Raw genomic sequence first — 20,998 nt, 5'->3', positions numbered from 1 at the left:
CTTGATGATGTCTTCATGTTGCTGAAGTTCATGCAGAGTCTTACTACCTGGGTATGTAGCCTGACAATATATTTCTGATAGGGTCTAGCGAAGCTGATGTTGCAGTAGTCCTATTGTGCCAGGGCTCTTGTCAATTCCATCCCATAGTCAGTGTTTAGTGCTGGAACAATTGTTTTAAATAAAGAATATGGGCATTGATACCACTCACTCGTGTATTATTTTTGGATCGAGGTAAGAGAGTAAGTGGGTGGGAGGAGTGTTGTGGGGGTATTCAGAGGGTAGTGGGGGGGAACACATTTTCATAGTCAAAGGTATCCTGTGGTTCCAAGCTTTCTGGCCTCTTCCTTGGAAACCTTCTGAATACTAAATATGAAAATTATAGAAGGGAAATGTACAACAAATTGTGCTTGGTTGGTTCAAATGTATTGATTATTAATCTTGTCCTTCTCTTTCTGGATCAGATTACCCTCAACTGTATCAGTTCTTCTTTCTTGCATTTGATAGACATCTCATTCCTAATCATGTGCCTTTTAATTACTGTTTTAGGTGATATTTTCAATGTCTTCAATGACAGACCTCTTGAACATCAATATTCTCTTTTTTCTTTTCGAGTAGCCAGGCTGGCATCTGCAGAAATTAACAACCCTATCCTCCTAAATCAGCGAAAGAGTGAGCTAAACGCAAGACAGCAGACATACAAGTGAGTTATTCTGTTATGTGAACTTACATAGCACTACATCTTTAGTAACTGGGATGCAACAAACCTCATGATTGGTAGTTTATAGGAAGCACTTGCCTTCCTAAGAGGACATCATAATACTTTCAACACTTTAATGATGTCAATTTATGCAAACTATTGACATAAGTAATTTATAGTTTAAAAAAGAAGCTAAATACAAGGTAACATTTAAGGGAGGATGTTTTAGGGGGACGGGGTCCTTTCCTCAGTCAACAACATTAGTCTATGGTATTGAGAAGCGTTCCTCATGGGTAATATGAATCACTATACAACAAGAACTCAGGCCGCTTAAACTCACATCCGTGAGTCAGCCTCTCCCTCCGTCCTTTGATGCATTACTCTGCCTACTGATCAATGTAGATAGAGCTTCATGATGACTACTAATATTAGAAAAATGAGCGACAATGCCGTCTTACAGATAAGAGTACCAGGGTAAAGGTGCAGTTCCCATACCCCATGGGCCCCCACTTACCCTTTTCCTCTTTGAGAACCTTCTCTAAAATGCACCCTTGGGTCTTGGCATCAGCCCAGCCTGAACACACTCTCTGGTTCTACCTGCAGTCCCTGGGGAGACACTTCTGTGGGCACTGAACTGGTCCTTAGTGCCATAGGGCAGTGCCAGAGTGTGTGGATGGATCAAAAATGTGGCTGAAAAGGACAAAATATTCTGTATCCTTTTATTGGATTTTTACCTTCAGGTGATTGCATACAAAATAACACACACACACCTTAAATAAAAGGTCATTGCAGGATAAAGTAATCTGTGAGAAATGCACTCTATTGCGTTATGAAATGTACATTTGGTAATACAATTACTGCAGCGTTTTGTGTGTTTGTAACCAGAGAGAAAGAAAATGAAATCCTGGTTAGTACAGTGGGGAATAGTGACTTGTATAGGTGAGGTGCTACGAGGTACCAGCCTGTGACTGAGAAAGCAGTGTGCATATGCAAAACAGAAATTTAAAGATTTATTATACACAGTAAAAGATAAGCGTCACTTGAAGTGCCACATATTTGGCAGTAGAATGCCACCTATACGTACACTGAAACCATGGACATTTCTCATTTAACCAATCTGAAAACATTGCGTTTATGATTATTATTTGTATCTAACTTGTTATACAGATATTAGTACAAAGAGATATTCAGTCAGTCACGCCAGAAATGTACATGAAATGGATCAATTTTTTCCTGCTTTGTTTTTGACCTTTAAGTCATTTTGATGGTAAGTAGATGACTGGAAATAGATTGAAAAATATGCACCAAGGCTTAGGTCACGTTCTTGGCGCTTGTCGTTTGCTATTGACACTGACACATGCTGTTTTAGTGCAAGCACTAACTTTGAGATTTGGTTTCATGGTTGCAGTAGTGAAAGACACAATGGCGATTCAAATTCCTTCTCAATATTTCACTGCAGGCAGAGCCTGGGCTGCATATGAGTTGGCAGCAATCATTCTTCATAGAAGGTATAGTTCATGACTGCATCCTATGATTGGGGATCCCCAAGATGTCTCAGTCGGCCCCATTCCTTTTCTGCCAGTGTGTCCCACAAGGCACACTTAGCTCACTTGTCTGAAATATGATGCATGTATAAGGAATGGAATACATGCATGAGGTCAAGTCTAGTGCAGTGCAAATAAAGTAATACACACACATCACTAAAATGTGGGCCTTCACAAAGTGTATAACTAAAGGAGCCAGGCAAGCATCTGCGACCGGTTTCTGTAACACCAAAGTGCTCTGGGGCACATATCGTTGACATCAAGTGCACATATGCAACACAGCATCTGATGAATGTTCCACAATGTTTTCTGGTGACATACAGTGAAGTCAATTAAGGAACTAGATAGACTAATATAAGCTTTTTTAGGCATGGTGGCAGAGTGCAGCAGCCTGATACAGAAGAAGTATTCTCGATATATGTTGTCTGGACATTGCACTATGTAAAGAGATCTTAGACATATTCTTTGACAGTGTTGACTTAGAGTCCTGGGTGGGGTGCAAGGTGATAAACTAACATAAAATACAAGTGCAAAACATGGTAAATGGTTGTCGCAATCTATTGGCTCTCTTACATAGGTATTTGTAATACAACTAGTGATAGCCTGTAATTAAGGGCCAGGATTATATACTGATGGAGAGGGTACTCTGTTGCAATGGTGATGGAGTTCCCTCCCCGCCGATATGGTGGTCTGCCCGCCGCATTTACATGCAGGTGGACCTTAGGGTTGATCATGATGGATCTACTCTGTCTCCACCGAGATAAATCCCCTCAAATATTTCTGGGGAGTAAGGTCCATCAGAGATATGGCTACATGTCTGCCCATCCAGTTTGGATGGGCGGACATGTAGTAATGTTTTACTATTTCTTACTACCAGGTAAAACCTGGTGGTAAGGAACAGACAAATCATTATAATTCTCCCCCCGCCATGGGAGAAGACACCCATGGCAATGTGAGCATTCTTTTTTTGATTTTTCAAAAGGAAAATCAGTTTCCAGAATTTCTTTTTGAAAAGAACAATTAAATACTCTGTGCTACAGGACTGAGTACTGCTGATGCAGCCCTGTAGGAGAGAGTGAAATGCATTGAAAGGAATTGCTGTAACCGCATTTGCTGACAATGTGGTGGGTGGTCCTTCCACCAGGCCAACGTCGTAATTCACTTGTTGCCCTGGTGGACCCTTGGGCCATCTGACAGGATTTAAATCAGGCCTTTATTCTCACAGCAGTCACTCTAATATCATGTTATGATCACCCTGTACAATAGGGTTGTCCACTCCTCAAAAACAAATAAGACAAATGTTATCCTAGCAGTTATCCTGAGTAACTATTAGCAGTGTGCCTGAATGACAACATTGTTACACTCTAGTTAGAATTATGTCTCTGTAACAGGGTTCCACCAGAGTAAGGGAAGCTCCTTGTATACTCAGCTCTGTGGCTGGAATCAAACTCGGTTTTAATATTCTGTTTGATGCATGTTGAGTTGTTTATATCTTGAATATCATTAATGATCCCACGTCCCAACTCACATTTAGGAATTCTGTACCATTTGTGGCTAAACTGTATGCTATTTTAATACATTCACCATGAGGACCAATCTCACTGCCATGGCATGGTGCCCTGCTGGACTGCATTTGCCAGGACACCCTGGGCCCGAGAAGGCTAGCCACAGCATCTGTGCACAGTCTGGCATTGTGTTGTCACCACCTGGCTTCGGGTGAGAGTTTGTGTCCTGGACTTTATGATACAGTACTACAAACGCCCCTTAGATGCAAAACACTGGTTGCTCAGAATATGATGGCAGCTTAATGCATCGAATTATCAGGTGTTAATTGTTGCTAGCCATGCATTCCATCTGTTTGGCACTGATGTATCTTGCTAAGCTGAGGGCTAGTCTTAGGGTTCCTTAATTTAGAATTTTGGTACAGAACTGTTCCTCAGTCTGCATACTACTCACTATTTCCCTCAGGGACCATTCTGCCAAATTGTAATACTGTACGCAAATCTTACTGTCTGTAAATCATATTGTATTGATCAAGAACGCTCAAATATCCTCAACTTGCACACTGCTAAACAGACGTTTTGCGATTATTATGAAATTAGGATAAGGTGTCCAGTTTTACTGCTCATCCCAATACTATTTTGTTTTCTTTATGACAGAAACCTGGATAACGAAGAAAACAATGCTATTCATGTTGGCCTCAAAATGCCATGCTATTGGTCTGATAGTTAAATCTTCTTTACTGCTCGGGCTCCTGTTGCCAGCCTTCTCCTGTCAGTGATGGAATGCCTGGGGCTTTCATGTGATTTCTCTCCCATGACATAAATCAATGTGGGTCAATTGATATTGTGTCTCAAGCTGCAACAAAGTACCCATACTTTTCCAGATGCCCTGGTTCTATCAGCAACCTGGTATCCCTCTATCATAATTCTACGGCTCATAAAATATATCCAGTGGTATTGGCTCTCTTTCAACGGTTGTCATACTTTGGATTTCTAAAAGACCATTTGTAGCAAACTATAGTAAAGGCCAAATGCTAGACACCATCAAATTCTGCAAACTTTCTCTGACAATCATTAAAGTGGTTACTCCAAGTATTTCATCAGACCATCCTTTGCTTTAGTTTTCAAAACAATAGGAGGGCAGTGAACTCCATGCATGACTTTCACTTAATTGAGCCAGAGATATTTGCTTTTCAATGTCTCTATTATGATACCAAATACATTTGTTTGCTCACGTTTATTTTATTTTTAGCTTGATTTCCTTGTAGGGTACTAGCCAAGGGTGCTTGCCTGGTAGAGACAGGGCTCACTTATAGGCCCTGTCTTTTGCCTATCTTGCAGGCAATCATTTTACATTAAGTCAGATAATCGTTTAGCAGAATTATTAGGAATATCCAGATCACTGGCCAAACAAGAGCCTCCAAATTTCAGACTTCATATTCACAAATAGACCTGATATTCTGTTTCAGTGGCAGAGTCATTTTGTTGTGCCTATATTATAGAAGGCTTCTAGAACACTTTTCAGACTGTGCAGTTTTCAATGAGCCTTTTCTCTTGTCTCTTCTCTCTCCTTTGCTAGGTGGAAAGTATACTATAAAGGCTTTCCAAGATGCATTAATGTGGCTGACGTCAAGGAACTAGACTCAAACGTTAAATACTCATTAACCAAAACGCTACATTTTGACCTCAATGTTGGTACTTCGTAAGTATTGGGGGTCATGGAGATCAGAATAAATACATATTGGTGCTTCAAAGGGAGCTTTACGCTCTACAGAATTGATACTCATTATTACACAGTATCAGTAGCCTCTTTCAATTGATTTAATGAATGAAACAAGTAATTGTTTTCTTTAGAAAGAACGTCAATATATTTCAGTCTAGCTGTTGCCACAGACTGTCCACAGTTTACAATGCATGGTTCCTGCATTCAAAACCATAGTAGAAATTGGCATCCATGTTGTTCAACAAATTTAACATTTTACAATAAGCTATGACGTGTATCCACTCTACGTGGAAATAATCATAAAAGAAAGAACATTGGGTCTTATTTCTAATCACATTCCATCATTATAACTCTAAGAAGGACTTCTGTTTTTACATATAAGCTTTCATAAGTATGATGTGTGCCTGTTGCAGACAAACATTGTCTACACCTTAGCTGATTGCTATCTATCTACGTGAATCAGTTGAATTGCCCAGAGAGACCACAATATTAAATTAGGTCATTTATTGACTCCATTCAAGCAAAATCAATCATTAACTCACCCTCTATTATGCTTAAAGTCATACTTACTGTCCTGCCACCAAACTTGTGGATTCACAGCAATGCTCACAGACATGCTGCTAAGACATGCTCCTGCTCCTGCAGATTCCTAGCACCCTTTGTCCACAATGGTAAACTTCAACCAACAATACTTCATAAATATTACATATTGACCCATGTAGCTTGGCAACACTTATAAACAACAATGTAGTAACTTCGCCATGGCCAACTGCTATGCCCATATCCACTTTGACTCTTAACAAAACAGATCTTATTTAGTCTGCAGACATTACATTTCTTTCTTATTACTATTACGATTGTTTATGTTAATGAATTCATTTAAATGATTCACTGAAAAAATAGTTTGTTCCTTAAAATCCCTCACCTAGCCGATTCCCCAAGGCTATAGGTTATTTATCATGGCACCTTGTCCTAAAAATATTCTTTCCCTGCAAGATATTTCCATCTTACTATTTCCCCCCTACAGAAAGGATGGAGCCATCTATCAGGATCCCTTCTTTGCTCCAACATAGTGCCCTCTCAAAGCTTCTCGGCAATGTTATATTGATTTTTCACAATCAGCAAAATTCATCTTTTGAAAAACCACAGACAGAATGTTCAACTAAACTTCCATTATGCATTATACTTGTTGGGTTGTGATGGTTCTAAGTGATGCCCCTGTCTATTATGCTCCTAGAATCCTTGAAATCATACTCAAAGGCTTCTATGATCAGAAGAAATCCTGGACATCGTTTGAAGACCTCAGGAGGATTTTTTCAATCCATAAAACCACTACTGCAGGTAGGAACTTTTTAATGACAAGGCAGTGTGTAGTTGTGTGTGTGTGTGAGTGTGTTTCAAGTTCACTTTAAGCAGTCCATGACAGCTAAAGATTGGCTGGCATACCTGCCCTTAATGCAATTCATTGACAGCTTAAGGATTACCTGTGTCAAAACGCCCAGATGTGTTCTTTTTCGTTATAAACTAGATGCTGTATACATATTTTTCTGGTTGGCGGACTTGGTATTGTTATTCAGTCATGATGGGCTTTTGTCTGCTCCTTCCTTTTACTGCCGGTAGGATGCTCGTGTGTTCAAAATTGTAGGTAGCAGAGGAACACGGCAGATTAGAACTTGAAACCATTAGTCACATCACCGTTTAACCCCTTGGCTGCGGGGTGTTTTTCCCCCGCTGTGCGGGGAGGGAGGGTGGCCGCGCGCGGCGCCGCTGTGCTGTTGACGAGCTCGGCTCGTCATGAGGCACAGCGGAGCTTCGTCACACCACACCCGTTTTTAGAACGTTCAGCACAGCGGGGAAATTATCCCCGCGTGCGAACGTTCCAATGGCTGTGACGAGCTCAGCTCGTCATGAGGGCAGCTCAACCGTCCCTCATGACGAGCTGAGCTCGTCAACAGCACACAAGGGGTTAATCCAGTTAAGCACTGCAATTTACTCACCTGAGTAACCCATTGCGTATTTTGATTTGAACAGAGAGGCGTGTAGCCGAGTAAGACTTGGAAACAACTGTGCATTAATATAAGGGTACCATGGTCAAATTGAATATCAATCCTAAGGTATCCATCAGCCTTAGAAGCCTTACTTAGATGCTGTGTAAGTACAGGGCAGCATGAAGCATCAATGTTTGTGTATGTGATCTGTACGAATTGCAAGTTGGAGATGTGCTTGGCTGCAAGTGTCCTTTGCCCCACTCTCAAGCACACCGTTGCTACTAGGGACTCTGTCTCTACTTCCCAGTTATTACTCATCAAATATATGATTCCCACAGATGTGACTCACTGTGCTAAACGTTACAAGTTGACACCTCAGTTAGTATCCGAGATATCAGTTCAATATGCACGGGTATGTATAGAGTCTACCTGGCTTGCATGTCTCCCTGTGAGAGTTTTAAATTAAGATGGCCATACTAGTTGGGACTTAATATTCTTGCCAGCATGACAGCAGATTCATGATTGGCTTAGAGTAGTCTGGGAGCCTGTGTGCTGCCAGGACTCAGGAACAGAAGAAGACAGAGGAGAGGCGGCAGCCAGCAGGTAAATGATTTTTTATATTTTTCCTCCCCCATACCCCCTGCTAATAATAATAATATCAATAGTATTACCATCATGATAGCAGCGTTGTGATTCATCTGAAAAGCCTGGTTTGCTGCGCAGACAGTGCCTGGGATCCAGGGATTGTTCTCCACCTGCTGTGCAATGCAGCCAGGTGGAAAAATGCTCAGTGCACATGATGGTTTGGCTGGCCTAAGACGGCCAGCCAAACTGTGATACGCACGGTGCTTACTTTGAGCCGGTGCTTTCCGGTGCTCAGCACCGGCACCTAATCCTCAGCACCGGCCCTTATAGCACTAGTTAAGGACACACTCATTTGGAAGGCACATGATTTTTCCCAAATCAAAGGATGTTGAGCCACGCCGAGACACATACCCGGTTCCCTAGCGCTGAAATCGGCAGCCCTAGCCATGAGGCCAAGTCCTCTCCAGAATAATAAGAGCCAGGGTTCTAGTCAGGAGGCAGATTGTACCATCAGATTTCTCCTGTTAGCATTGCCTCCTGAGGAGAGCCTCAGCATTTTTAATTTTACAAATTAACCACCTACCTTATGGTGACCACAGCTTCTCCTTCCTTCTTACTACAGCACAGCCCCACCCGGCCCTAAACTTGATTAGACAACCATTTCCTATTTCAAATAAATTACAATGCTGAATAATTTTCAATTGTGATACACCAGCTTACTAACAAAATGTATACCCAAAGATTGCATTTCATCTTTATGAATTTTTAGTAATTCCACCATCTATCAATATGAAGTCAATATTGTGAACTGAAGAATCAGTCTATAAAAAGCAGAAATAATATATAATAGATTCACGTGAAAGGGTGTTCAAATGAATTTATCAACAGAGCACTAGCTAGAGTGCAACTGACTAAGCGTAATGAGCTATTGAACATCAATAGATGTAAAATGAGCTTAGAAACTACTACAATGCAATCAATCTGATATGTGATTAAATATTCAGCTGAAGCAAGCCAACTATATAAAATCCTGAAAAGGCATTGGCAGTGTCGGAGGGACGGTCGGAAGCAGAAGCGAGGAGGCAGTATAGGATCTATATTATGATTTATATTATGAATAAGAGTCACAAACACGTTGGATGGGGAAGAAACAAACTAATAGTTCTGTTGACGAGGCATGGACAGGGGACTAGAGTTCGATTCCAGCAGGTTGCAGGAGGGCAGGGTCAGGATAGAGGGTTAAAAAATGGAAAGAATAGTCCTGTTACGTCAGCACATGCAAAATGAGTGTAGCACACACTGGAGGGTTCCAACATGAATCGGTGGCCTTGGTCGTCAAGGGGGTCCTCGTCGCTTCAGAGGGTATCTGGTCAGGTCCCGAAGTTCCAGCTCTCACAAAAAGAAAGGAGAAAGCAGTGGTCAGTACGCAGGTCCTACTTGACCAAATATGACTTCCACCACACCACATGAGGGACTGGCCAAAGGAGTGGGGGAGACAATCCGTGGAAAAAACAGAGGAGGGGAATAACCAAAAGAAAGAAAGGAAGTTCAGGGGACCGGTAGTGTTTAGGGAAGCCTCCAAATCACTCTATATGGATGTGAGGGTTGGACTCACAATGAGCATGTTGCAAGGTGAAGGCACGTAAAAAGAAACCAGCCTACAAGCAAGAGTCTCCCTCTAACCCACCCCCCCTGCGTCTCCTATTTACTTATATATTTATTTATTTACGCGTTGTTATATAGCGCGGACTTTACACAAAGGCGTCAGAGCGCTTCACAATAGGAACAGAAAATTACAGGTGAACAACTTACAAAAGCAGACGTTAAGTTACATGAGGTAAAAGTGACAATTGTGAGCAAACAAAATACATGAGGTAGCCAACAGTGCATTACAGGAGGAAAAAGTGACAAGTGTGCAGTTTACAAGAGAAAACAAAGTACAATTAGAGGTAAAATACTGCAATATATGCTAGACACTCAGGCACAAGAACAAATGTTACGTAGGCAATGGTGGCACTTGTGCAAGTATCAAAGGCAAACAACAAGTGAGAGGTAGCAAACAGTGTGTTACAAGAGAAAAGTGGCGTGTGCATGTTACAAAAGAGTACTAAACAGAGGTACAAGGATAATACTGCAATAAATGGCAAACACTCCAACCACAAGAACACACTGGGAAGGCACTTCCATAGTCATGGAGAATAGAGTTTTCAGTAATGGGAGGTCTTCCTTCAGATAATAGAGAGGGTGTGAATTACTTTTGGAGGTGTCTTTGGAGGAGGAGAACTTTGAGGTCCGTTTTGAAGGCCTGGGAGGAAGTGGTGGTCCAGAGCTGAGGCGGAAGTGAGTTTCAGATTCTCACCGCGTTGCCTGAAAAGGATTGGGCCATCAATCTTTCCTTCTTGAAAGTGGGAGGTTCAAGCAGTAGATTTTCTGCATTACGTGATGGTCTAGAGCCTCCAGAGAGTTTCAGTTTATTCGCCAGGTAGTGAGGAGAGGAGGAGTGCAAGGCTTTGTGGGTGATACAGGCAGTCTTGTAGAAAGCTCTAGCCTCGATGGGAAGACAGCGGAGGGTGGATAACATCGGTGTGATGTGGTCGCTTCTTTTGGCCCCATAAATGAAACGAGCTGCTGAATGGAGAACAGATCTAAGGGGGGACAAATGGGATTTGGGGAGGCCAGTAAGAAGAGAATAGCAGTAGTCCAGTCTGGAGAGGACCAGCGATTGCACCAGGGTTTTAAGGTCCTGCTCCGGGAAAAAGCGAGGAATTCCCCAAAGAATGCGCAGTTGGTATCGAGCAAACTTTGCAATGGAATTGATGTGGGAGATTGCCCAGGTCATGTACCATTCTCTGCTGCAACTCTCCTGAGTTTCAGCAGTTCAACCGCCTCCTCTGGGATCCACCAGTCCTCGGTCCAATCCTCGGGGTCCCCTGGGTCTCTGCCTCCGATGCCTTCGGTGTCAGCAAATGCCTCTGCACTCGTCTCGAGTCCTTCAGTGTCCGCTCTGCTCTCCCACTTTCTCTGCGTCCCAGCAGCTGATATCCATGACACACCTTTCGCCTCTCTTCTCTGATGAAGTTGACCTCCTCCTGGCAGTTCTGATTGGTTGTCTCGATGTTCCGCCCTGCCTCTCCACTGGCCGGCTGCTTTCGGATCACCTCCTCCTCCAGGCTGCGAGACGAGGGAAAAGTCTGCAGTTACTGGTGGTGTACCTTCCTGGATTTGGCTGTCGCTCTCGTCCTGGGTTGCATTGTAATGTGCCCCTGGGGGCTTTTTCAAAGGGGTGGCGTGCGTTCCGGGAGTGCTTCCAGGGGCATCCTCACAAGCACCTATTGAGACTGGATCCCTAGATTAAATAATCAATTGGAGCAAAACTGTTATAACTGTTATGTTATAGAAAGAACAAAACCCTCCGAAATCTTCTCAATTCAAGTGATATTGTTGCATTTCAAAATACACTAGAAGAAATACAAACACGGCTTCTAATGAATCTAAAGCACTTTCACTAATACAGGCAAATGTGAATGATGCTCCCCACATGGATTGCAGAAGATCACAACTTGTAGTCTCTAGGAGAGTAAGTGTCAAGTTATGTTTTTTTTGAGTTGTGTGAAATGTGCATAATTATTTTTGCATAATTATGTGAAATTTGGCCAAATTTACATGTAATTATGCTAAATGGACTCCCATCATTTGCGCTATATTTTTTCGAGAAATGCATTCTCATGTCTATTTTTAAAACAAGGATGCATTACGTGCAAAAAAAGTTGCAAAGTGGCATAATGGCTTAGGAAGCATAACACGGAATTCCCTAAATTATCCAAATTATGTGATCTACAAAGCAAGGAACGCGGTCACGCTGCTGGCGCGAAGGGCTACAGTCAGTGATGATATTGTGTAACACTGTGCTATTTTAAAAACAATCCTTTTTAAACTTTGCTCACCTGATTGCCGCTTCCCCGGTCCACCGCCGACTGTAGGTCGGATTGCTGTGGAGGGAAGACGGACTCGTGGTACACTACGGAAGTGACTAGGCTTCCGGGTTACACACGAGGCAAGTCAGCAGTCTAGCTTTTTTGGGCTGGAGTATTTAAGGGGCTATTTCCGGTTCTCTTGATTGATCTACAAAGCAAGGAACGCGGTCACGCTGCTGGCGCGAAGGGCTACAGTCAGTGATGATATTGTGTAACACTGTGCTATTTTAAAAACAATCCTTTTTAAACTTTGCTCACCTGATTGCCGCTTCCCCGGTCCACCGCCGACTTTAGGTCGGATTGCTGTGGAGGGAAGACGGACTCGCGGTACACTACGGAAGTGACTAGACTTCCGGGTTACACACGAGGCAAGTCAGCAGTCTAGCTTTTTTGGGCTGGAGTATTTAAGGGGCTATTTCCGGTTCTCTTGCTTGATCTACAAAGCAAGGAACGCGGTCACGCTGCTGGCACGAAGGGCTACAGTCAGTGATGATATTGTGTAACACTGTGCTATTTTAAAAACAATCCTTTTTAAACTTTGCTCACCTGATTGCTGCTTCCCCGGTCCACCGCCGACTTTAGGTCGGATTGCTGTGGAGGGAAGACGGACTCGCGGTACACTACGGAAGTGACTAGACTTCCGGGTTACACACGAGGCAAGTCAGTGATCTAGCTTTTTTGGCCTGGAGTATTTAAGGGGCTATTTCCGATTCTCTTGCTTGATCTACAAAGCAAGGAACACGGTCACGCTGCTGGCGAGAAGGGCTACAGTCAGTGATGATATTGTGTAACACTGTACTATTTTAAAAACAATCCTTTTTAAACTTTGCTCACCTGATTGCCGCTTCCCCGGTCCACCGCCAACTTTAGGTCGGATTGCTGTGGAGGGAAGACGGACTCGCGGTACACTACAGAAGTGACTAGACTTCCGGGTTACACATGAGGCAAGTCAGACGGTCCATAAGATAAAAGTCATGTCCCTTCAAGCGCGCAGCGGACGCGCGCAGCGGGCACGCCGGCGGTGCGCCAAAGGCGCGCCAAAGGCAAGCTTGTCTGCGCCCGTCTGTGCCAGTTCGTCGTCTCTCACCAGAAATGCTGGCCAGGACGTACTGGCAGGACATGCCTATTCTAGGGATACCCTCCTAGATCTTAACATACTAGGGACCAAATGTAACCAGACCCCACTTCACCCCCTGGAAGGCCCTTTTCAGTGTGGATGTGGCAGATTCTCATTACCTAAACCAATGACACTTACGTCCCCCAAAGTCACCTGCTATAAACAACAGTTGACTATTTTCCAGCTGAACAGTAGATCCTTAGCTAAACATTTTGTCGAAATACACGACCTCATTGAGGACAATAAACCGGACCATACCATCTGGCTACTCCGTGCATACCGTGAATAGGCCATCAAGAGGAGGGGGTATAGCTGTGGTTGTCAACTCTCGCTACCCCTGCCTCTTCACCAAAATTAACATCTCAGGATGCGAAGCGGCCCGTTTAAGCATCCAGATAGATCCGCATATGACTCTTTCTGGACTATTGGTGTACAGGCCCCCCGGACAAGACGGCGGCTTTATGTCTGCTCTTCTAGAAACAGTGGGCTCATTGGCAATAGGTACTGCAAATTTTAGTATTTTCGGAGATTTGAATCTTCACTTTGATCTTACCACCGATAAAAAGATTAATGACCTTCTCGCAGATTTAGCAGCATTTCAACTGCATCAACTAGTCACGAGTCCCACCCATAGAGGAGTCCATCTGTTAGATCCCATTTTCACGAACATGGAAGCGGCGGTAGTGGATACCCCCACCTAGGTTCCCTGGTCCGATCATATGCTGTCGGCATGTCACTACCTGTAAAAGGGACCTCAGTTATGCTGGCTGGGCGTCCAATATACAAGCGCCCCTGGCGGAAACTGCGCCTGGATGATTTCCATGCCTTGCTCAGAGCTGACCCTCTCATCCCCTGTGATGACACCGAGACCGGGTATGAGAGGTTCTGTGACTGGCTAACTCGGGCCTTGGACGCTTTGATCCCGGCCTGCTGGTCCAAAAGCCACCCCCGTGAGTCTAACCCATGGTACAACGATTTCCTAAAGACCCTAAGGAAATCCTGTAAAAAATCGGAAAGAAAATGGAGGAAAACCCATGACCTCGAATTGAAAAGGCTATATTTATCCGCTCAAAAAAAATATCACAGAGCTAACTGTAAGGCAGGAGCTGCCTACTATGCGGAGGAGATCAGGCTTAGCTCGAATCCGTCTAAATGCATTTTTCAAATTCTGAAAGACCTTAGTGCAAAAAAGGCGTCGACACAGGCAATTGCCTCTGAAACGCACTGCGAAGAATTGGCTTCCTTCTTCGTAGAGAAAGTACGCACTATATACAGATCCTTCTTATCTAATCCTCTACCTACCTCTCCGAGGTCTGAGTTAACCCCTCTCAGTCTCGAGCCTACCATTAAACTTATGATAATTCCTGAAATCTCTCATGTGGGTTTTACTAAACTATGTGGAAAAATCAAATCCGGCTCTCCCGCTGACCCATTAAAACCAGCACAATTTAGGGAAGCATCCACGCTTGTATTTGAACCTCTCCGTCAGATTATTAATTCTTCCTTTAAATCAGCTGTGATACCACCGAGATGGAAACCGGCCTGGGTCACACCCATTATTAAAAAAACGACGTTAGATCCCACTAAACCCGAGAACTTCAGGACTATCTCCTTGCTCCCTTGGCCGGCCAAGATAACAGAAGCCCATGCTAATAATATTCTTACCAGCTTTCTTCAATCCAACAATATCCTGGATGCCTCACAGCACGGCTTCCGAGCTGGTCACAGTACCGAGACGGCACTCCTAAGCATGACAGAAGAACATCTTCGGACCTTGTTAGACTCTGGTCAAACGGCGGCGCTGATCCTGGTGGACCTGAGCGCCGCCTTCGACACGGTCTCACATTCGATCCTGCTGCATCGTCTGGAGGAAGCGGGGGTTGGAGGCCGTGCCCTGGAATGGTTTAGAGCCTTCCTTACTGGAAGATCCTTTCGGGTTTCCACCCCCCGTTCCTTTCCAAGGAACAAGTAATTGAGCAAGGTGTCCCTCAGGGCTCGGCACTTAGCCCTACATTATTCAATCTTTACGTACAGCCACTGGCTGCGGTCGCTAAGCTATGGGAGCTTTCAATGGTCTCATATGCTGACAACACAAAGCTAGTGGTGGCCCTAACAGAGGATACCGTTCTTAATGCAACCAGGTTTAGGAATGGCCTTTCGGCTGTGGCTAACTGGATGACGCTGAATTTTCTACAGCTTAATGCTAGCAAGACTGAGGTCTTAATAGTGGGAAAAAATGTGTCTGCCTGGGGTGAAAAATGGTGGCCTAGTACCCTGGGGAACGTCCCTGATCCTAAAACTGAAGTAAAAAATCTACGGGTCTGGTTAGACTCCTCTCTTAGTTTCAGCACCCACACCAAGAAAACAGCAGCTACATGTTTTGGGATCCTACGGAATCTCAAACCTATCTTGAAATTCTTTAATCCTTTCACCCGCCAGCTCATAGTTCAATCTACCATCCTCTCCCGCTTGGATTATGCCAGCTCCTTGCTGCTGGGAGTAAACCAAACAGAGATGAGAAGATTGCAGCGGGTGCAGAATCTTGGTTGGAATACCCCGTTCTCACCCGGTAGTGAGTACCTTGAGCAAACTCCACTGGTTGCCAGTGGCTAATCGGATCCAATTTAAGGCTCTTTGTCTATCATTTAAAATCCTAAAACTTGAAACTCCACCTATGATCCGCTCGCTACTCACTCCTTATGTCCCCTCACGTGCCCTGAGGTCAGAAGGACAGGACCTGGTAGCGGTTCCACGGGTGAAACGCTCCAGGACGGGCAGACGCTCCTTCCACTACATGGCTGCTAAACTATGGAATTCCCTGCCGTCCTGGCTACGTGGATTAAATGATCTGCTGACATTTAGGAAAGCCAGCAAGACTTACCTCTTTCCTTTAGACTAGACACTCAGTCTGTATTTTCGGGTCTGCCCGAATGTCAGTAGCAACCTGACCCTGCTGGTTTGATACAGAGCTGGTACACCCCTTAGCTGGGGCAGCTGAGTGCTATATAAATATCAGTAACATAACATAATATACCATAACATAATTTACATTTTGCTGGTTTGTTTCTTCCTTTAACATTTACAAGGCTGAAAGAATCTTAACTACTTTCTCAAGTGCTTCTGTGAAGCTTAAGAAATCCTGTCACATAGTAAGTTAGTCCACACGAGAGCTATCACACCGTCTCAAAGAGGTCTTTGGTGAATCGGTGCCAGTGTATTTCTTCTACACATGTTACAGCAGTGCATCCAAGTCCAGAAAATAGCCTTAGAATACCAATTTACAAGTCAAAATGTTGACAGCATTCATTTTACAGGTTGTAGCCCACAAAGGATTTTTTGAAAATATAGCCTCCAATAGAATAATTCAAACACACATAAAAGTCAATTCATAGCTCCTTAGCACAGCACCCTAAAACTACCCACTATGTGTTTTATGACTTATTGCAGAGGCAGCACTGTGCTAAATGCTATATATTTATCAATATAGAACGTTATTGTTTGCTATTTTTTTAAGTTCAGGATTTCAGGCTATCAAATTCTTACAGGAGCTTCTTTTTCCCTTTTGTAAATTCTCTAAATTGTGAATCTATGGGCTTGAGTTCCTCTATGCACAAAAGCCCCTAATAGATTTGTAGTATTCTGTAATAATGGTAACTACTTTGATTTATTCTAATACCCTACCCCATCCCTGGTCCTTCCTTCCTTGGTTTGGTGTGCACTGGCTTCTCCAGTGTGTGCTTCCTCAGCGCATTGTGTTAAATGAATGCTGGGTAAGAAGGTTCAAAGCCCATTAGCACCAGTTCATGCATGGCTCTCCTTGTGTTAAGAATACATTAATTTAGCTCCATTAATTATACCATGTCATTATTACAAAAATGGTATAGATATTAATGCCCATTTCCCACGGTAAATAGACTCTTGTTCCCAATTGCGTTAATTGATCAAATGTTGAAAAGTGGCAGCTATGAAGGTGGCTGCAGAGTAAATAGTAAATTTTCTCTGCTATTTACACACTTGCTGGCTAAATAGCGGAAATTATTTACTATTTGGTAGTCTGCCTTAAAGATAACAGAGAATCTGATTGATTGAAAAATGTATAGTTTCGGTAAAAAATGTGTACAATATGTTACATAAATAAAATCACCACATAATAAAAGTACCTTTAGTATATTTACGTTAAAACAGAGCCACCAGATATAAAAGTTAAAACTGGTACATCAATATCGGCTGGTGTCAGTAGTCCAAAAGCCTTTTTCCTTCAGTTTCAGAACCTAACTAAGGAATTTTACCATTTGAGCCACATACTTTGCTATTTTGCCTTTAAAACAGAATAATAACAACTCTGAAATTGTTCTAACATCTTCATCCTCAAGAATGGGTTTGAGGTCATTTTTCCCGGGCCTCTATCAGGATGGACATAAACATATAACATGTTCAATGGACTCCTTGACCAATTTACACATCCTACATATGCTGTATGTTTGACCCTCTGAACTCCGAGAGCCATCAAAGTCCTTAAAAGGTAGATGCAGACTCCTAACGGGAATGTAAACATCCATTTCACAGATTATAATCCTCATAACTTGAACAGGTATGTTTCTACAGTATATTTATTATACTTGTTTTTTCCTGAAACTTCCATATAATTGAGCAGACATTCTGCTTTAAAGACATTTTTATCTCTACCTTTCGATTTGGTCTGGGCATGTTTAATAAAAACCCCTATGCTGGAAGATTATATTTTGACAGTAGCCTATGATTGAATTTACTCAACAATGCCTCAGACATGTTCATAGCCAAGGCGTTGTAACTGATTACTTTCAATGTGTCAATCCCTGCCAACTTGCAATCTATGAAATCATTATTTACAATAATATCAGCCTTGGCAATCAAAGAAGTAGACCAAATTCTAAGCATAAGTAGTACTGTGATGTTGACTGCCTTAAATTTAAAATTCTTCCTGATGGGATTCAATAAAATGGTATCCAGTGTTTGAATTATTTTACAACTCCTGACTAAGGACCATATAGAAGGACTGAGATAATCTTAGCTTTTGAGGCAAATAAAATAGGACCAGTTTCTCCACCCTCCCATTCACCACTTGGAAAAAAATGTCCCCTTAATATCACTTACAACTCTGCTTCTTAACCTTTCAACATGGCTTTTCTAATTTAAACTTTTGTCAGTCGTGACTCCCAGGTATGTATATTTTGAACATCTGTCACCTTGATAACATCTGTTCTGTAGATGAAATTAGAACTCCACCGGCCAAAGGAGATTACTTTTTTTAATTAAAATTAAGGTGGAGATTATTTACTACCTTAAAAGCTTGCTTTCTGTTCAGTTGCACTTTGTAAGCCTTTCTGAGTGGTTGAAAAAGTACTAGATCATCTGCATGTGCTAGAAAAGGAACTTTAACTCATTCCAGCTTTGGGGCATCATCAAAAGAATGGACTAAAATGATAGTGAGCTCAGAGATGTATAAACTAAAGAGAAGTAGGGCCAGAATATAGCCTTGCTTTAGCCTATTATGCATGACAATTTTTAGGGATAAGCCATTGCCATCATACAGGTTAACTCTCACTCAGGCATTTCTGTGCAATTCTATGATAAATTGTAACAGGACAGGGCATAACCCACTCACACACAACTTTCTCCACAGCCTAGTTTGATCCGCCTCATCAAAGACTGTGGGGAAATCTATGAAGCAAGCATATAGATTATATTTATATGCACACTCTTGCTATCCCATTAATGTTGCCATAATACTTTCCTGCATACCCAGCTCAGATGCCTGAAAGTATCCACTGCTGTGTATTAAATCTTAAGTACTGTTTCCATTGTTTATATGGAACTTGATTGTCAGAATGGACTAATAATACTTTATTTCAGTTGCCATGAACCATCAAAGTATATACACACAGCGCAATGTATCTTATAATATATCTTATTTAAAAAAAATGAATGAATAAAAAATGGCACATGCCCATATCAGTTTATGATTTTAAAATCTGACTGTTCGGCTATAAGATCATAATGCAAATAAATAAGTAAATTAGGAACTGAAAACCTCATGGAAATCTAAGAGCTAAAAAGTGTACATTATTTTGTAATTGAGGAATGTTCGGCACAAGGCTTATACCAAAGGGCTGCTTCTTTTAGAATTTTGCTACGTCTGTACCAAACAGCATGTAGAAACTTACTGACGGCAAAAACAGTAACAGGAAATGTATCACTTTTTAGGATTCTCTGGGCTTCAAGGTATGTGGTCAAGCCCAAATTCCGACAGATTGGACAACTCCATTTGTGGAGAGACTCGAGATATTCTGGGCAGAAAAACACTATATGCGTGTCAGTTGCAAAATCCAAACCACAGGCTGCAGAAAGTCTTGCAGCCAGATCCTTGTTCTATATGTTGGTAAATGATCTTAATTGTGAAGTACCTATGCGAAAGTGAACATACAGACTTTTGCCTAAGGGTGGCAATATTAAGTCTAAAAATGGCTCAAAGCATGGAAGTTTTAAATCAAGATACATATTGGTCAACGATCCAAGTGATCTTTTGTGTATGCGGAATTCATAAATGTGTGCCCAATAGGAAGTTTTCAAACTATTAATGTTGGCTCTAAATATTGCATTTGGGAGGTCCCATTGCCTATTTAGACCCAACCTTTTAAAACCAATAAGAAACAAATTTAAACCAAAGTACTATCTTTGTACCCTTTACATTTAGTAAATATGTAAGCGCATCTCTGTAATCACTTAACTTTGGCTTGGAACAAAGGCAGACCCAATGCATAAGGGGTTTGAGCGCTCCCAGATCAGTGATTCTCTTTATGTTAAATCAAATATAGTGGAATTAAAGGGGTACTATTGTGGACAGAAACTAACTTCCTCACAAATTATTTTCAGGCAATAGATAGTAAGTGGGCGTCTATGTAGCCTCAATTCTCGGTGCTGTAAAGCATGGCACCCTATGCTTTAGTGTGATATACTTCTAGGGCTGTTGAAACAGAGCATGCGCTGGTTTGCTTGGACACTCTAATAATAGCATTCGATCTGTGCTCTCTTAGCATGACATTCCTGGTATTTTACCCTGTCCCATTAAAATTATCCATTAGCTTAACCCCCAGGTAGTCGAAGCTGTGTACCCCCCCCCCCCCCTCTAGAGCTTCCCCACCTGCATGGATGACAGAATTTCTAATCAAACTCGACCCAAACAAAATACATTTCATATTATTTATGTTGAGCTCCAGACTCCTTGACATGCAGAATCCTTGAAATTTGTCAGTTAGGAGCTGGAGTCCAATAGGTGTTTTGGAGATGAGAAGAGAGTCCTCTGCAAATAAAAGAATGGGAACCTCTCTTTTGTTCAGGACAGGGGAATCATTTGTACAATTTAACAGTACATCCACTACATCATTCAAGTATGGGGTGAATAATGTTGGTGCAAGAATGCACCCTTGGCAAACACCACGATTGATAGGGACGCGCTCTGTTACTTCACCCTTGCTACCATTTTGAACTTGAGCAAATTTCTTAGTGTGGAGTTTAATAATGAGCCGGATCAGATTACCAGGGGCCTGGATATGTGTCAAGACTCGCCACAGATTGTTGCACAGAATGGGATCAAATGCGGCTGTGAGATCTACAAACGCAACATATTACTTTTGTTTAAGTACTGTGACTATTTCCAGTATAACGTAGCAAGTCTAAAGATTTGATCGGTAGTACTAGTATTTGGACGGAATCCAGGTTGGAAAGAGGACATAATGTTATTAAAATCAACCCAATCTAACAATCTATCCAAATCTTGTCGTGCAAAGATCTTTTGTAGATTACCAATCATGCTAATTGGCCTGTTATTT

At 42.3% G+C, this 20,998-nt stretch overlaps 1 protein-coding gene across 1 annotated transcript in view; it reads left to right on the top strand.

The window, feature by feature from the left end:
- LOC144799722 (hydroperoxide isomerase ALOXE3-like) overlaps positions 1–20,998 on the top strand; it is a 446,013-nt gene that overhangs the window by 126,111 nt on the left and 298,904 nt on the right. Inside the window, exons 3-5 of the mRNA XM_078671234.1 lie at positions 616–700; positions 5,323–5,445; positions 6,704–6,807. Coding sequence (XP_078527360.1) covers positions 616–700; positions 5,323–5,445; positions 6,704–6,807 — 312 coding nt within the window. The remainder of the gene's footprint in view (positions 1–615; positions 701–5,322; positions 5,446–6,703; positions 6,808–20,998) is intronic.

This window comes from Lissotriton helveticus, chromosome 12, assembly GCF_964261635.1.
Source record: "Lissotriton helveticus chromosome 12, aLisHel1.1, whole genome shotgun sequence".
NCBI classification, from domain to species: Eukaryota; Metazoa; Chordata; class Amphibia; order Caudata; family Salamandridae; genus Lissotriton; species Lissotriton helveticus.
The sequence above is the reverse complement of the archived record's forward strand: the minus strand, read 5'-3'. Positions and strand labels throughout refer to the sequence as shown.